At 38.4% G+C, this 19243-nt stretch overlaps 1 protein-coding gene across 2 annotated transcripts in view; it reads right to left on the bottom strand.

Annotated features, from left to right (window-relative positions):
* The window catches only part of REXO5 (RNA exonuclease 5), a 55057-nt gene that overhangs the window by 35608 nt on the left and 206 nt on the right, over positions 1-19243 (bottom strand). Inside the window, exons 1-6 of one of the 2 annotated variants that reach the window (XM_065924449.1) lie at positions 19077-19202; positions 18826-18970; positions 12223-12335; positions 11157-11283; positions 9966-10062; positions 6574-6717 (exon numbers count right to left, since the gene is read on the bottom strand). In XM_065924449.1, coding sequence (XP_065780521.1) covers positions 6574-6717; positions 9966-10062; positions 11157-11283; positions 12223-12335; positions 18826-18966 — 622 coding nt within the window. In that variant the 5' untranslated portion in view covers positions 18967-18970; positions 19077-19202. Of the gene's footprint in view, positions 1-6573; positions 6718-9965; positions 10063-11156; positions 11284-12222; positions 12336-18825; positions 18971-19076; positions 19203-19243 lie in introns of those variants that run through there. The other variant, XM_065924450.1, reaches the window with a different exon arrangement.

The following is a 19243-nucleotide window of genomic DNA, read 5'->3' as shown; positions in this document are numbered from 1 at the left end:
CTAGCAAACAGAATCCAACAACATATTAAAAAGATCACTCATCATGACCAAGTGGGTTTTATCCCAGAGATGCAAGGATTCTTCAATATTTGCAAATCAATCAATGTGATAAACCATATTAATGAAATGAAAGATAAAAACCATATGATTATCTCAATAGACATAGAGAAAGCTGTTGACAAAATTCAACACCCATTTATGATAAAAATTCTCCAGAAAGCAGGGATAGAAGGAATACACCTCAATATAATAAAAGCCATATATGACAAACCCACAGTAAATGTTATCCTCAATGGCAAAAATTGAAAGCATTTCCTCTAAAATCAGGAGCAAGACAAGTCTTGCTCACCACTCTCACCACTACTATTCAACATAGTTTCAGAAGCCCTAGCCACAGCAATCAGAGAAGAAAAAGAAATAAAAGGAATCCAGAATGGAAAAGAAGTAAAACTCACTGTTTGCAGATGACATGATCCTCTACATAGAAAACCCTGAAGATACCACCAAAAAAATTACTAGAGCTAATCAATGATATAGTAAACTTGCAGGATATAACATTAACACACAGAAATCTCTTGCATTCCTATACACTAACAATGAATAAACAAAAAGAGAAATTAAGAAAACAATCCCATTCACCACTGCAATGAAAAGAATAAAATACTTAGGAATAAATCTACCCAAAGAAACAAAAGACCTATATACAAAAAACTATAAAACAATGATGAAAGAAACCAAAGATGACACAAACAGATGGAGAAATATACCATGTTCGTGGATTGGAAGAATCAATATAGTGAAAATGAGTTTACTACCCAAATTAATCTACAGATTAAATGCAATCCCTATCAAGCTACCAATGGTATTTTTCACAGAACCAAAACAAATAATCTCACAATTTGTATGGAAACACAAAAAAACTTCAAAAAGCCAAAGCAATCTTGAGAAAGAAGAATGGAACTGGAGGAACCAACTTGCCTGACTTCAGACTATACTACAAAGCTACAGTCATCAAGACAGTATGGTACTGGCACAAAGACAGAAATATAGACCAATGGAACAAAACAGAAAGCCCAGAGATAAATCCGGAGATAAAAATATACAATGGAGAAAAGACAATCTCTTTAACAAGTAGTACTGGGAAAACTGGTCAACTCCATGTAAAAGAATGAAACTAGAACACTTTCTAACACCATATACAAAGATAAATTCAAAACGGATTAAAGATCTACATGTAAGACCAGAAACTATAAAGCTCTTGGAGGAAAACATAGGCAGAACACTGACATAAATCACAGCATGATTCTCTATGATCCATCTCCCAGAGTAATGGGAATTAAAACAAAAAACAACAAATGGGACCTAATTAAACTTAAATGCTTTTGCACAATGAAGGAAACTATAGGCAAGGTGAAAAGGCAGCCTTCAGAATGGGAGAAAATAACACCAAATGAAACAACTGACAAAGAATTAATCTTTAAAACATATAAGCAGTTCATCCAGCTCAATACCAGAAAAACAAATGACTCAATCAAAAAGTGGGCCAAAGAACTGAATAGACATTTCTCCAAAGAAGACATACAGATAGCTAACAAAAATAAAAATATGAAAATATGTTCAACATCACTCATTACTAGAGAAATGCACATCAAAACCACAATGAGGTACCATCTTGTATGGGTCAGAATGGCTGCCATCAAAAAGTCTACTGCCAGGAGCCATTATGGGAGGTCCCACCCGTGACGAGTTCATGAAGAAAATACCGGGCAGGCAAGGCCGTCCGGGACCCCATCCATGACGAGGTCACGAGGAAAAAACCTGACAGGCAAGGCCGTCTAGGAGAAGGGACACTTCAGGTTGGCCTCGGCCTCTACTCCACTCTGTATCCTCCCCCCTTTTCTGCTGTTGTTCTTATTTGCCCTGTTGCAGATCCTTGTGTTGCCTGCCGAGAGCTCTCCTGCTCCTCTTTCACTGAATGAGGACCAACTTAAAACCCTAATTAATAAATCTCCTGGACGCTGCTACGCTATGAAGGGGCCAGGGATGAAGGAAATGCTTCAATTCAAACCCTTTTGCTGGCATTCTGGCTTGTTTGATAAATGTGTGCTCCCATTGCAAAAAATGCTCACGATTGTTCTAAACATCCTAAGCACAGTACGCTAACAAAAGACACCATTAAGCATAGGTTCCTCCGCAGGGTGAGAAAAGCTCCACAAATAAAATAGCCACAAATGTGCCTAATAAAAAATACTTTAGATAGAGATTAGCTGGTGACTTCTTGCAGGTCACACTAAGAGCCTGTTTTGTGCCATATTTGTTTTTGCAATCCTTTGCATTTCTGTTCTGTAAAAATGTAATCCTATCTAGTTCCCACAGAGATGACACCTAATAGAAAGAAAATAGATTAACCACAAAAAAGACAGGGTCGGCTACTGAAGTTGCTTAAAGTTATACCAGGTGCAAGCCATAAATTGTCAACAAGCCTGAAAGCCAAAAGATATTATACATAGAGATTAATCATAAAAAGGGCCCTAATAGGCACAGAGCACTTTGGGGGGTGAGGAAGCACTATTAGAGAATACAAAAAATATTGTTTTAAAAGTGGTTATTAGATCAACGTTTGATTGATGTTAATGTGCTGAGGTTGTGCAGTGGAAACTATTGTTAATATAGTTGGAGATATAGAAAAATAAGAGTTTAGCCCTAGTGTAAAAACAATAAGATAATTGTTAATTTTAACCACAAGTGCTAAACAGGGGCTCCCTCACCAGAGCCGCAGAGTCTTTATGTGCTAAACTTTTTAGATAAATTTAGCTGAGAACTTCTGCAAAAAGACTGACTTTTATGTTAACATAAAATGTTGCTGCTGCAACCTGCTGTATCATGAGACTGCCACTTTTCTGTTTTCTGCTAAGCTCAAGGCCAGAAGATAATGCACAAAAAATCTATGGGAAAAGACTCATAAACAAAAATATACAGAGAACACCTGGTTTCGTGAAGGACAAGCTGATGTAATGTTAAACTAAGTCTGTATGCTTATCTGCCCCTTAGAAATGTACCAACTTAGGGTATAAAGGCGATGGTGAAAAATAAAGCAACTGCCAGACTCTGCTGCATATCCTGGTCTGGTCTCTCTCTCTCTCTCTCTCTCTCTCTCTCATTCGCCAATGCCATTCATCCTGAGGGTTCCGCTGGATCCTGCTGGGGCTGGACCCTGGCAGTCTACAAACAATAAATGCTGGAGAGGGTGTGGAGAAAGGGAACCTTTTTACACTGTTGGTGGGAATACAAACTAGTACAGCCACTATGGAGAACAGTGTGGAGATTTCCTTAAAAAACTGGAAACAGAACTCCCATATGACCCAGCAATTCCACTGCTGGGCATAGACACCTAAGAAACCAGAACTGAAAGAAACACATGTACCCCAATGTTCACTGCAGCACTGTTTACAATAGCTAGGACATGGAAGCAACCTAGATGTCCATCGGCAGACAATGGACAAGGAAGTTGTGGTACATATACACAATGGAATACTACTCAGCTATTAAAAAAAAGAACACAGTTGAGTCAGTTCTAATGAGGTGGATGAAACTGGAGCCTATTATAGAGTGAAGTAAGTCAGAAACAGAAACACCAATACAGTATATTAACACTGTATATATGGAATTTATATGGAATATATATGGAATTTACAAAGATGGTAATGACGACGCTATCTGCAAGACAGCAAAAAAATGTAAAGAACAGACATTTGGACTATGTGGGAGAAGGTGAAGGTGGGATAATTTGAGAGAATAACATTGAAAAATGTATATTACCATATATAAAATAGATGACCGGTGCAAGTTCCATGCAAGAAGCAGGGCACTCTAAGCTGGGTCAACCCAGAGTGATGGGGTGGGGAGGAGGTGTGAGGGGGGTTCAGGACAGGGGGGGACACATGTTCACCCATGGCTGATTCATGTTGATGTTTGGCAAAAACCAGCACAATATTGTAAAGTAATTAGCCTCCAATTAAAATAAATAAATAAATAAATAAATTATTTAAAATTTTCAAAAAAGGAAAAAAAAGACAGTATAGTAGTTCATTAAAAGGATAAACATAGAGTTACTATAGGATTTGGTAGGTATATACTCCTTGGTACATACTTAAGAAAAATGAAAACATATACCCATGCAAAAACTTTCATCTGGATGTAGCATTACTCACAACAGCCCCAAAGTATAAACAACTCAAATATCATCAACTGATGACTGGATAAATAAAATGTATAAAAATACATGGAATATCATTAGAATGAAAATAAATAACATAATAATACATGCTACAACCTGGATAAACCATGAAAATTTTATGCTAAGCTAAAAAAGCCAGTTACAAAAGACCACATTCTGTGTGATTCCATTTATATTTACAATAGGTAAATCTATTAACAGAGTAATTAGTAGTTGCCTTGGGCTAAAGGCATTGTAGGAAATGATAGTACAAGGTTTCTTTTGGGGTGATTAAAGTGTTCTAAACTGATTGTGGCAATAGTTGACAAAATCTGTAAACATACTAAAAACTATTGAAATTATATACTTTAAATGGGTGAACTGTATGGTAGGTTAATTATATCTCAATAGGGCTTTTTTTTTTTTAAGGAATTTTAACATCACTTCTGTGATTAAGAGGTAATAAAATAATTTTTATTAAAGTCTTACTACATAACTGACCAAGGCTCTGAGCCTAGACCTATTTATTAAAGAAAATGGAGGTGTGGGTGGGTGGGAGGAAGATTAGAAGTACTCAGTTCAGTTCAGTTCCGTTGCTCAGTCATGTCCAACTCTTTGGGACCCTGTGAATTGCAGCACACCAGGCCTCCCTGTCCATCACCAATTCCTGGAGTCCACCCAAACCCATGTCCATCGAGTTGGTGATGCCATCCAGCCATCTCATCCTCTGTCATTCCCTTCTCCTGCCCCCAATCCTTCCCAGCATTAGGGTCTTTTCCAGTGAGTCAGGTCTTCACATGAGGTGGCCAAAGTATTAGAGTTTCAGCTTCAGCATCAATCCTTCCAATGAACACCCAGGACTGATCTCCTTTAGGATGGACTGGTTGGATCTCCTTGCAGTCCAAGGGACTCTCAAGAGTCTTCTCCAACACCACAGTTCAAAAGCATCAATTCTTCTGCGTTCAGCTTTCTTCACCATCCAACTCTCACATCCATACATGACTACTAGAAAAACCATAGTCTTGACTAGATGGACCTTTGTTGGCAAAGTAATGTCTCTGCTTTTAAATATGCGATCTAGGTTGGTCATAACTTTCCTTCCAAGGAATAAACGTCTTTTAATTTCATGGCTGCAATCACCATCTGCAGTGATTTTGGAGCCCCCAAAAGTAAAGTCGGACACTGTTTCCACATCTATTTGCCATGAAGTGATGGGATCAGATGCCATGATCTTAGTTTTCTGAATGTTGAGCTTTAAGCCAACTTTTTCACTCTCCTCCTTCACTTTCATCAAGAGGCTTTTCAGTTCCTCTTCACTTTCTGCCATGAAGGGTGGTGTCATCTGCATATCTGAGGTTATTGATATTTCTCCCGGCAATCTTGATTCCAAGCTTGTACTTCATCCAACCCAGCATTTCTCATGATGTACTCTGCATATAAGTTAAATAAGCAGGGTGACAATATATAGCCTTGACATACTCCTTTTCCTGTTTGGAATCAGTCTATTATTCCATGTCCAGTTCTAACTGTTGCTTCCTGACTTGCATACAGGTTTCTCAAGAGACAGGTCAGATGGTCTGGTATTCCCATCTCTTTTAGAATTTTCCACAGTTTATTGTGATTCACACAGTCAAAGCCTGTGGCATAGTCAATAAAGCAGAAATAGATGTTTTTCTGGAACTCTTGCTTTTTCAATGATCCAGCAGATATTGGCAATTTGATCTCTGGCTCCTCTGCCTTTTCTAAAACCAGCTTGAACATCTGGAAGTTCACATTTCACGTATTGCTGAAGTCTGGCTTGGAGAATTTTGAGCATTACTTTACTAACGTGTGAGATGAGTGCAATTGTGCGGTAGTTCAAGCACTTTTTGGCATTTCCTTTCTTAGAAGTACTAGAGAAGTGTTAAAATGTTAAAGACATATTGACTTCAATATACTAAGAAGGAATGAAAGAAAAATAAAAAAGGAATTTTTTTTATTCCCACAAAATATTTCAATGTTATTTAAGGTCATGTTCATGTACTACCTAAGATAATTCACAGTATACATCCTACACTTTAGGAAACATGGCACTTAAAATGAGTGAGTGAGTGAGTGAAGTCGCTCAGTCATGTCCGACTCTTTGCAACCCCGTGGACTGTAGCCCACCAGGCTCTTCCATCCATGGGATTCTCCAGGCAAGAATACTGGAGTGGGTTGCCATTTCCTCCTCCTGTACTCAAAGTATTTCCTCTCTAATAGAGGATGGAATAAGTCACTTGGAAAGCAGTCCATAAAAACGAACTTTCCACAGTAATATTTTTAAGCAAACTGACATTCTTCCATTGTTGCTAACATAGGATAAAATCTATACCAACCTTGTAATGGAAAGTGATATGTTTTCATTTCCTCCTTTGTGAGAAGGCATCTAGTCAAGCCCACTTTCTTAGAGCCATACTTTTGAATGATGGGGTCTTTCTGCAAGTTGATGCTAACTTTTGAGCTGGCAGAAGGTAAAGACTCTGAAACAAAGACAACCACATATATGTTATTAAGTGTTTATAAGACCTCAGAGGACATGTCTTTTAATGCTGTACAGGGTAAACATGGTGAAGATCAAAAGGTTTATAAGGCCAGTCCCAACTTTAAAGGAATCTGCACTCTAATATATTTATAGGAGCACAAAGCAAAAGTAAGTCTCAAATGGGTTGCAACAATAAAAGTTATAAAAGGGAAAGGGAGAACACACTGGCTGAGATAGTCAGAAACGGTTCAAGAGAGGAAAAGACTAGCTGAGTCTAGTCTTAAAGAGCAGAATTCAGATATTTGCTGTATTAAAGTAGCCTGTTAATGACGGACAGGGAAGCCTAGCATACTGCAGTCCATGGGGATGCAAAGAGTCAGACATGACTGAGCAACTAAACTGAACTGAAACTAGTCTGTTACAGTGTCTGCTACTCCTAATAAATCTACTGCACCCCTAACCACTTGCTCAAACACGAGCCTGTTCTTTAAGAAGCAGCAGTTACTGATTGGATTAAGAGTAGGGACCTGGCTAAGGAGGGAGCCAACTATAAACTGACCAGTAACTTGATATTCCTTGCCATGCTCAAAAGGGACAAGGGTATTAGCTAAGCTGATCAGCTTTTTTGCTTCCAAAACTGAAGTAGAAATATAGAGAACAGATCAGTAGAACAGAAAATAAAGAAGCTAAGATGCCATGAAAAGGATAAAGAAAAAAAAAGGGGGGAATAAAGAAAAGGTATTCACCAGAGGCACTTAGATTCTTGATGTCTTTCTAGTCCACAGGCATCCTTCAAATAATACCCTCTCCCTTAAGGTGGCCTAATGAGTAACTGATCCTGGCAACCCACAGAGCCAAAGTATCAGAAATAAGAAAAGAGGGCATTCCAAGTAAGAGAAATGTACAAACCAAACTTGGTAGGGTAATGACTAGACAAGTCAGGAAGGAAAAAAGGTCTTTGTAGAAGAGCAGTATAAGAAACAAGTTGAAAGAAGAGGAAAAAAGTGAACTGTAGACCAGTATGAATTTCAGGCTCAAGAGTTTGGACTTATGGAGCAACAGAAAGCTCCTGAGAAGGGAAGTGGCATAACCAAACACTACCTTAAGAAAGATCAATCTCAAAGATATGTAGAAAATGTAGTAGAGAGAAAAATGACTCCGCAATAATTCTGGCAAAAAAAAAAAAAAAAACAAACACATCTGGATTATGATGGTGAAGGGATGGAAGAAAAAGTATAGAAGAAACATTACAGAAGAAAAACTGATTAAGCATAGTGACAGAATAATTCAGTTCAGTCAACAAAATATTTACTGAGTACTTATTATATGCCTGGCATTGCTCTACCTAGTAGATTCCCCAGTGAACAAAATCAACAAATTCTCCTAAATTCTAGTTGAGAAGATGGACAATAAACAAACACATAATATATCAGGTGAGGATAAGGACTATGGAGAAAAGTAAAGGAGGAAAGGGAGTGCTAGGGCAGGAAAAGGGTTAATGTCATATATTTTATAATCAGGGAAGGTCTCTCTTATAAAGTAACATTTGAATAGAGATTCTTAATAGCAAAGGGAATGAGTCATGCAGATTGGGTATGGGGAGCCAAAAGAAAAGAAATTCTAAAATTCAAAACTGGTGTCTTAGAGAAAAACAATACTAACAGAAAAGAGGATTTAAAGGTGGAAGTCTATTATTTAAGGATGAAAAAAAATGCTTTTAATTATGCTATGATTGAAGGTACAATGTAGTATCGAGGTACCAACAACCAGCAGGCAGCTGAGAAAATGTAGGCCTAGAATTTGGGACATCAAAGCTAAAGATGCAGGAGTTATCCACAGAAGAGGTGGGTAAAGTGGAGAAGAATAGATGAATATTTCAAAGAAAGACTGAAGTAAAGAAAGATCAAAGTGCTATGATCTAATGGACTATAACTTAAGGACTGTGATATTGAAGTTGGGAAACTGAAGCAAAATCTTTAGGACAGAGAATTAGCTATTACCCTCTAGTTCCTCAATGCTTACAGAATAAACCCAAAATTCTTAGCATGGCATTTACAGCCTGCAAAACAAAGTTTAAACCTACCTCTAAGCCTCATCTCTCACTACTACATCCCCTCTTATTCCATCTCCACCCCTAATCACCCTCAACAATTTGTATTCTTCAGTCACATCAATTTCTTTTTTCAGATTACATCCTTTCTTTTATAACTCAATGCTTTTACATGAGTTTTGACTCTCATAATGACTACTCTGTGATTCACTCAAATATGTCAAAACACAGTGGATGTCAAACTAAATGAAGTTGCAGGTCTGATATGGACATCTATTGGAAAGAAGGAAAGGGGAACAATGCAAAGATAGGAAGTTAGATGCTTTGAGATAGAAGATAATAAGAAACACAGCCATGGAGAATATGGAAAGGAATCATTGGTTTTTCCTCACCACTTTTTCATGTTCCCTCAGTGCAACTATTCAATAATTTAATTATTTCTGAATACACATACAAAAAGCATTATTGAACAGTACTTACCTTACTATCTGCAATGAACTGTTAAGGTCTATTCCATCACTCACCTCCTTGTCCCTCAAAAGACAAGGTCAGCTATAACTTGCTAATGAGACACAACCCAGTCTGAAAAACACTGCTATTATCGATGTTTATACTTTAGCTGGCCAGCATCTAAACTTGCCTAATTCCCTACTGTGAGTAGTATTAGTGAGCATCCCCTATGTTAGTAACAGGTAAGCTCTTCCTTCCTATTTGTACACTTGTGTGTACAAAGACCCAGTGACAGTTTTAAAAATGATTCACAGTAATTCTTAAGAGTCCACTGTCAGTGATAACCAGGGAATATACTTTCCTTTTTCCTTAAAAACACACACACACAAAATTGCTTTTCTGCTTAATTTAATTGGAATTGAGTTTTGTTGTTTGCAAAAGTAAACTTGACTGATAAACCTAACTGTAAGCATATCCAAGGGCTTCTCCGGTGGCTTAGCAGCAATGAATCTGCCTGCAATGCATGAGATGTGGCAGGAGCCGGGGGGTTCAATCCCTGGGTCGGGAAGATCCCCCTGGAGAAGGAAATGGCAACCCACTCCAGTATTCCTGGGAAATCCCATGGACAGAGGAGCTTGGTGGGCTACAGTCTATAGAGTGGCAAAGAGTTGGACATGACTTAGTGACTAAACAACAACAAAGCATATCCATATGAGCAGATCATCAAACCAGAGTCATAATCATACCTTCCATTGCTTTGGGCAGATTCCCAATTATTTGTTTCTTTTGCAGCCCAATGATATCAGCTAGGAAATCAGATGAAGGGGGAGGCAAGCGGAATTTCTGAAAATACATAACAGGCTTTTACAAAAATGTTTGAAAGCAGTTAAAATACTGTCAAAGGTCTAGACTTTATCAGCTCAGTGCTATGAAAAATCTGGACCTTAACTGTTTGCACTGTAAGATGAGAACTGTTTCCTTAATGTGTAAAAGTGACTGAATAAGTGAAGCACCATTTATCCTACCCTAGCAATTTTCTTTGCTTCCCTGACTACACATTATACCAAAGAAACAAACATTTAAAAACTGTGTAACTCAGAAAAGTACCCTTTATTTTTCAAAGCACTTTCATATCCATTACTTTAGTGGATAACATGCCAGGTAAAAATGACACAGAAAAGCAGTGGTTGAGAGTTCGAGCCTCAGGCTCACCTGGGCTTAAATTCCAGATCGACCACTTGCCAGCTGTAACTTGGATGCATTACTCAATTTCCTTATGAATAAAATGGGAATTTTAAAAAGTATCTCTTATAAGACTATTGTGAGAATTAAAGGTGATGCATGCTAAGTACGAGTAATAAAGGGCTGAGCACATAGGTAGTATTCAATAAATTAAAGCAGAAAAGAAAATGAAGACCCAAGGAGAATCAGGTTAGGGCTAACAAATTCAAATGCTCTCAAGGGTAAACGGATAAAACAGTCTGATAAAGAATGGAGCAGGCTATGGGAAAATGAAGAATACATGTCCTTTCTAAAGGGGACAGCTGCTATTCAGCTCCAGATACTGTTTTAAGGGAACTCAATCTTGTGATATTGTCAAGAGAGGCCAAAAAATATGGACTTTAAATAAATTTTACAATTTTTAAAAACACCAATGCCCAAATAAAATGTGACAATGTCAACTGCAATCTGGGAACTATAGATTACAGCCTGGTAACTATAGATTGCAATCTGAGATTTTGCCTAGATTACCAAAAGAAAAATATCAGAGACAAATCTAATCCCAACACAAGGTATCAATCGAAACCTTTTTAGCTTTCTCCAACTTCTACTTCTTGTTCAATCAGGCTGCCAAGCAGCATAATTTGAAATATATGCACTAGTCTTGACATATGAGAACCTGAATCAAGTTCAAATAAAAAGTTTTCTTGACTTACATGTTTGAATGCCTTTCGGAGAAATCCAAATTCCAAATAGAACTTGTAAAAGTGTAGCTGACTCAATCCCTGCAGTATAAAAACCACCACGTTGTTCAGGTGGTTTTGGTGAAAAAGCTGGCACCAGCTGTTGAAAAATCAAACCAATAAATACAGCTAAGACTGAAACTTTTAAGTTGGTTACAGGCATTCAGAAGGGAAGTGTGAAAAAAGCACTGAACAACAGCTATCAAAGTTTATCACTGCTCACTGACTGCCTGGAAATGGAGAACAGCTATTACAGCACAGAATTTAAACAAAGATCTCTTAAGGTAATTATTTATTTCATTCAAATCAAGTAGAATACCAAGTGAAACACAATGAATTCAAATCCAAAATCCTATTAAGATTTGTTTTAAACTGGAACTAATTAAGCTCAATTTACAAAGGCTTATCTTCAACATCTCAATCTGCTCTACAATCTTTTCTAAACAAGTAAGCACATGACTGGCTTCAAGAAAGCAGTTTTAGATAAAGTGACAGAGCAATGGCAGGATCTGTTAACACAGCGAGGGTTTTTGACATATTTAGCTACCCCACCCCCAGACAGAAGTATACATCTGAAAATCTCTCTATTGGTACATACAGGAACACAATTTTCATTAGACATTTAATAATGGCACTAAGGATACTAGAACAGTCATATTCTCTTTGCCCTTGATTTATAAAAAAGAAAAAAGATTGGAATTCTTAATATATGATGTTATTTCAATCAGGTCTCCATCAGAGGTTATAAACTAAAATACCTATAGCAGTCAGACAGATACTATAAATAAGGGAAGCAGGCCAGGTGGGACATTGAAGTATACATCTAAAATGAGAGGCCACTATTCATAGGGACAGTTGCCAGAATTTTTTGAAGAAATAGGGATTTTTATAAAGGAATTTCCAATTTAAATTGTTAGTAATTTTGTTTAAAAGATTAGGACATTCTGGGTGACAAATAAAAAATGTCAGGCACATATGGTTCCCTAGACACAAATTTGAAACCTCAGGTCTATATCCATCTTTAAAGTTCATCTCATACCTGGGTTTAGGAAAACTGGATTTGCCCAGAACTGCATACTTCAGCAATTCACATAGCTGGTCATGGGTTATTTCACAGTTTTCAGCAAATAAAATGGTAGATAATCGAGCTTTCTGCAAAAGTAAATCAGGGCATAACAGATTATGATTATAAACGACAGCAATAAAAACAAGGCAAATTTTTAAATATTCTAGTTTCTGATTATTTTACCATAATATAAACATGAGGGTTCTAATTAATTAGAAATGAAGGTCTAAAACAACCTGTGATATGACATTATTAATAAGATATTTAATAAACACTGATACAGAACCTTAATTATCGATATCCCTAACTTGTTATGTGCTAGGGATAGCAGGATGAATAAAATATGCTCTTAAGAAGCCCATTCTACCAGGGTGAAAAAATGCAGAAACAGGTGCTGTTATATGTTAACCTACATGTTAACATGTCAGTGCTGTTCTAAAGATAAAAGAGCAAAGAGACTATAACTGTCTTGGGGGGTTGGAGAATTTTAGAGACAGCATAACTGAGAAGAAAATAATGGAACTGGACCTTGAAAGTAATGAGTCAGCTAGGTAGGAGGAAACATTGTGCCTAAATACGTAGTTTGGTTTGGCTGGAGCCAAGACTGCCTGTTTCGCAGAGCAATGGAGATATGAGAGGAAAGTGAAGTTGAAGTCAGATCATAGAAGATCAGTGTGGCCTAAGCAAGGGAGTCAGACTTTAGGCCTCTCCTTAAAGCAGCTCTGTACTTACATAAAGTTATTAAAGTAATTCATGCTTATTAAAAGAGAGTCAGATAATAGAGAAGGGTAAAACTGAAAATAGGTAGGTGAAAATAAGTCACCTGTACTTGTACAATTCATGTACTTGTACCATTCAAATATAATTCATATCATTTTCCTTTTGGTCTGAGTGGCCTCAGAGTTCAAGCCCTAGAGTTCCACTGCTGCTGGTGCTGCTGCTGCTGCTGCTAAGTTGCTTCAGTCATGTTCAACTCTGTGCGACCCCATAGACAGCAGCCCACCGGGCTCCACCGTCCCTGGGATTCTCCAGGCAAGAACACTGGAGTGGGCTGCCATTTCCTTCTCCAATGCATGAAAGTGAAAAGTGAAAGTGAAGTCACTCAGTCATGTCAGACTCTTCGAGACCCCATGGACTGCAGCCTACCAGGCTCCTCTACCCATGGGATTTTCCAGGCAAGAGTACTGGAGTGGGGTGCCATTGCCTTCTCTGGAGTTCCCACTACCTAAGATCAAATACCAAGCTCTACCATCCTAAGTGCGGTAAGATGTTAAGAGGTTAGGGACAAATACTTTGACCTAAGACTAAGGTTTTTTCATTTACAGAATAATTATAATTCTACCTTATGAGATTATTGGGAAAACCAACAAGGTAATGTACTGAGACAAGAGTAATGTACTGAAGCCAGTGCCCAACATACCCTAAGATAAGTAAACACCAGATATTATTATTATTGCTGTTTTCCCATGTGACTAAAGCTAATGCTGAGCACTTACCCACTTCTTACCCACATCTATTAAATCATTTAATTCTTTGTAAGTGGGCACTATTATCTCCATTTTACAAATAAAGAAATGGAGGAATGACAGATAAGTGCAGAACCAAAATCAGAATGCAGGCTCCAAAGCTCAAACTCTTTTTATCTCTATATTATACTGTCCCCAAGGGATTATTTATAGTTTACATTGTTTTGTAACCAACTCCCTCCACCCAAAAAAAAAAAAAAACCTAGGGAAGGAGTTCCCTGGCAGTCTAGTGGTTAGGATTTGGCACACTGTAATTGCTGTAGCTCAGGGTTCAATCCCTGGTAAGGGAAAAAGAGATCCTGCAAGCCGCTTGGTATGGGGGGAAAAAAGAATCTGTAAATATCTTTCCATATCTGTTAAATATAACAAATGTCAATGTTAATAATAGTCCACTCTCTCAATTTACCTAAAAACTTACAGCTTATCTGAAAAAAATTCCCTACTGATGACACTTGTTTAAATTATAAACAATATTATGATGAGGATCCTTGTATAGACATCCTTGCACACCTATTTTCTCAGGATAAATTCCTGGTCAAATAATCATGTATACCTTACATTCTGACAACATTGCTAACTCCTGAAAGAATATACAAATTTATACTTATCAAATAAAAATATACAATACTGACAATGTATGAAGGACTCTATATATAGCAGTAAGTAATCATGGTTGCCAAATATGGGATGTCAGAGCCTGAGTAGGATGGGGAGAGCATACTACACAGGACAAAGTCCAGGTGAAGGCAGAGTTCCAGAAGGAGCAGTAAGAGAGCCTTCTTAAGTGAACAGTGAAAAGAAATTGAGGAAAATAATAGAATGGGAAAGACTACAGAACTCTTCAAGAAAACGGGAGATGTTGCAGAGAGGAAACCAATTCTGACTCCATGTTGGAGCTGTTTCTTTGACTTGCTTTTCATTGCTTTTGTTATTATATGTAATCATACAGAATGGTTTGCCTCAGAGAATCCTGCCCCTCTGCCTGACTGTAAACTAAAATGTCTTTGTTCAGAACCCTGTCCACCTGTGGATGGCAGGAAGAAAAAAATTAACACATCCCCTGCCTGAGGCTTGCCATTCTAGAAGATGTTTGTAAAATTAAAGGCTTTTTTACTTTGCTTCTTTCTCTCTAACCTTTAAAAGAACCTGGCATCCAGACCCCAATAAAATGGTTACTTTGAGGTGCTAATCTGCCATCTTCTCAGTCTGCCGGCTCTTCCTTGCCTCAACATCTCATCTCTGATTCACTGCCCTGTTGTGTGGTAAGCAGAGCAAGCATGAACTCGGTAACAGAGATACCAAGGAAACACTTCATACAAAGATGGGCACAATGAAGAACAGAAATGGTAAGGTCCTAACAGAAGCAGAAGATATTACGAAGAGGTGGCAAGAATACACAGAAAAAACTGTACAAAAGACGTTATAATGACCCAGATAACCATGATGGTGTGGTCACTCACCTAGAGCCAGACATCCTAGGAATGTGAAGTCAAGTGGGCCTCAGGAAGCATTATTATGAACAAAGCTAGTGGAGGTGACGGAATTCCAGGTGAGCTATTTCAAACTCTAAATGATGATGCTGTTAAAGTGCTGCACTCAATACGCCAGCAAATTTGTAAAACTCAGCAGTGGCCACAGGACTGGAAAAGGTCTGTTTTCATTCAAATTCCAAACAAAGACAATGCCAAAGAATGTTCAAATTACCATACAGTTTCATTCATTTCACATGCTAGCAAGATTATACTCAAAATCCTTCAAGCTAGGCCTCAGCAGTACATGAACCAACAACTTCCAGATGTACAAGCTGGATTTAAAAAAGGCAGAGGAACCAGGGATCAAATTGCCAACATCCTTTGGATCATAGAAAAAGCAAGAGAGTTCCAGAAAAACATCTACTTCTGCTTCTTTGACTATGCCAAAGTCTTTGACTGTGGATCACAACAAACTGTGGAAAATTCTTCAAGAGATGGGAATACCAGATCACCTTACCTGACTCCTGAGAAACCTGTATGCAGGACAAGAAGCAACAGTTAGAATCAGACACGGAACAACAGACTGCTTCAAACTTGGGAAAGGAGTACATCAAAGGCTGTAAATTGTTATGCTGCTTATTTAACTCATATGCAGAGTACATCATGAGAAATGCCAGCCTGGATGACTCACAAGCTGGAATCAAGACTGCTGGGAGAAATACCAACAACCTCAGATATGCAGATGACACCACTTTAATGGCAGAAAGCGAAAAGGAACTAATGAACCTCTTGATGAAGGTAAAAGAGGAGAGTGAAAAAGCTTGCTGAAAACTCTACATTCAAAATACAAAGATCTTGGCATCCACTCCCATCACTTCATGGCACATAGATGGGGAAAAATGGAAACAGTGACAAATGTTATTTTCTTGGGCTCCAAAATCACTGTGAACAGTGACTGCAGCCATGAAATTAAGACACTTGCTCCTTGAAAGAAAAGCTGTAACAAACCTAGACAGTGTATTAAAAAGCAGAGACATCACTTTGCTAACAAAGGTCTGTATAGTCTAAGCTATGGTTTTTTTAGTAGTCATGTATGCATGTGAAAGTTAGACCAGAAAGAAGGCTGCATGTGGGCTGAGTGCCCAAGAGTTGATGCTTTCGAACTGTGGTGCTGAAGAAGACTCTTGAGAGACCCTTGGAGAGCAAGATCAATCCAGTCAATCCTAAAGGAAATCAACCCTGAATATTCATTGGAAGGACTGATGCTGAAACTCCAATATTTTGACCACCTGACTCGAAGAACCAACTCATTGGAAAAGACCCTGCTGCTGGACAAGAGTGAGGGCAAGAGAAGGGGGCAACAGAGGAAGAGATGGTTGGATGGCATCTCTGACTCAATGGACATGAGTTTGAGCAAACTCAAGGAATTAGCAAAGGATAGAGACGCTGGCATGCTGCAGTTCATGGGGTCACAAAGAGCTGGACATGACTTAGCGACTGAACAAGGGTTAGGAAACCAGAATATACATTGCAGGACAGTGGCCCAGTGTGAAGTGTCAAAGTCTGAGCAGTATGAGGAGGGTATCCATGCAGTGGGAATTGGAGAGTAGTGAAGCTGGCATCAGATGTAAGAAATTGTTTAGGGTAAGGAGGACACCAGTCCTGAGGCACATATAGTAGTGTCACTGAATTCAGAGCCTGAAAAGGATATGTGCAGGCATCCATGTGAGTAGCTTATCACAGTAGCAATGAAAGCATTCACAATGGAGAGTGACCTGGTACATTATGCAGAATGACCAGAGCCTAAGCTGGGTGAGGAGGGTGTGAGGGTGTGAGGCAATGGCAGGAAGAGGGGACCAAATCAAATATATTTGAAGATAAAGAGAGTCAAATTTTTCAGCTATATAAGGAAGTTATACATATGAAAAGGGAGACAACTAGAATGAACTCAGTGGAATTGGATTGGAAGCAAAGATAGGGATATGAATTGACAGTTTTTCAATATGTATAGATATATTTATATATATAAAGGTATTTTAATGTATACATATGTATATGTGTGTAAACCTATACACACATATCTCTTAGCTCTCATTTGGAATATTGACTTCCCAACAGCTATCAGCACATCTAGCACCCAGATCTTTAATTTCTAAATGTCATTCTCCACTAAAAAGAACCAAGTCTCCTCAGAGAGATGGCTGATTTCAGGCTAAGACAGGGGAAGCACAGAAGAGTCTGAAATATCTTTTTGTGCCAGAAAAACAAGGAAATGCTCAAGAATGAACAGGTCCATGTCAAAGGGACACAGAAGTTAGCTTAATGACCAAATCTGGGATATTTTGAGCATCAAAATAAACATAGTAATGGATGATAATTCATTGAATAAAATAAGTATCCACAAATTCATACTAATGAAAAAATGAATAAACTGAAAGTTTAATGAGGAAGTATCTCCCCACAAAATAACAGAGAAAAAGAGCAACTTTAGAGAAATTTAGCACATACTTTCTTAATCAAATTATCAAGGTTAATATCATCAGTACTGGGACAAATCAAATTAGGGTACAACCTGATAAAATACAAGAGAACATAGTATCACTTCTGTGACATTCCTGTCAAAGATGTATAACCTGAATCTAATAATGAGAAAAAACAAACCTAACTTGAGAGACATTCTGACATTCTACAAAATAACTGGTAAAGGTTCTTCAAAGGTAGTAAAGCCACAAATGTCAAAGACTGAACAATTGTTTACACTGAAGGAAACATAACAACTAAAGTAATACATTTATTCTAAACTAGATCTTATTGCTGAACAGGATGTTATTAGAACTGGAGAAACTTGAATGAGATCTGAAAATTAGATGGTAGCATATATCCATGTTATTTCCTGATTTTGCTGGTTGCATTTTAGTTATGTAGATATTAGAAAATATGTAAACACTAAAATATAGGGGTGGAAGGTAGTTTCTGATACTGTCCTCACAAATTTTAAGTTTGAGACGGTTTCAAAATAAAGGGGTTTCAAAATAAAGTGATGAGATTGTCAACTTCCTTTAACTTTCTACCACGTTAACCTTAAAAAAAATAAAATTGTTTTGCCAATCTGATAGGCTCCCCCAAAAGGAATCGCATTTTAAAAGACTTCATAGCACTAATTCCCTTACTATTGTTTATCTTCTCTCTCCACTAGAAAGGTAATAGCGATCTTTGTTTACTCACTAATGTTCCCCAAGTGCCTAGAAAGACAATTGAAATCTGATGACTATGGGGATGGATGCCACAGAATGCTCAAGAAATGATAGATTATCAGCCTTATTATTCCATTACTGGAATGTAAACTGCACGGGGGCAGGAAATTTTGTGCTTTTATGCACTGGTATATTTGCAGAGCCTAGAACAATTCCTGCACACGGAAGACTTCAAAATATTTGTTGAACAAATATTCTTCTCGTGTGCCAGGCACAATACCGGTTTTAAACCGCCAATATCAGCCCCAAGGTAAGTGGTATTGTATTATCATTTGGAGTTCCAAACTGCCTAGGGCTGCCCAGTCGGGATCCCCCATTGCTCACCTTAGCTACAGGTTGCTGCTTTTCCTCAAGATCCCAACGGGATCTCATCGCCACAGCTGCCCCGACCAGCTTGCTCGGAATCCGGCTCCTCTTTCTGCCCTTCTTGAGGGTCCTCCCGCTCCTTTGCCTCTCTGGCTCCATGAGCCTGTTGAGAAAGATCGCTTTTTAGCTCTCTGAGAAAACCCCGACGCCCTGATGGCCCGGGCTGTCTCCAGAGTGGGGAGGAGCAAGGGCTTCGACAGCCTACCTACCACCTTCCTCAGATCCTCTCAAATCAGTTTACTGAGCGCTCCCCGCCCACCGCGGAAAGCGAGGGCGCCAACCGTCTTCCCCGTTACTCCACGCAGAAAACCACGCAGCACCAAGGCAAACGGCTTTACTGCCGACGCTGGAGGCCGAATTCGAAACGGTCCCCCAA

This window comes from Muntiacus reevesi, chromosome 2 (assembly GCF_963930625.1).
Source record: "Muntiacus reevesi chromosome 2, mMunRee1.1, whole genome shotgun sequence".
NCBI classification, from domain to species: Eukaryota; Metazoa; Chordata; class Mammalia; order Artiodactyla; family Cervidae; genus Muntiacus; species Muntiacus reevesi.
The sequence above is the reverse complement of the archived record's forward strand: the minus strand, read 5'-3'. Positions and strand labels throughout refer to the sequence as shown.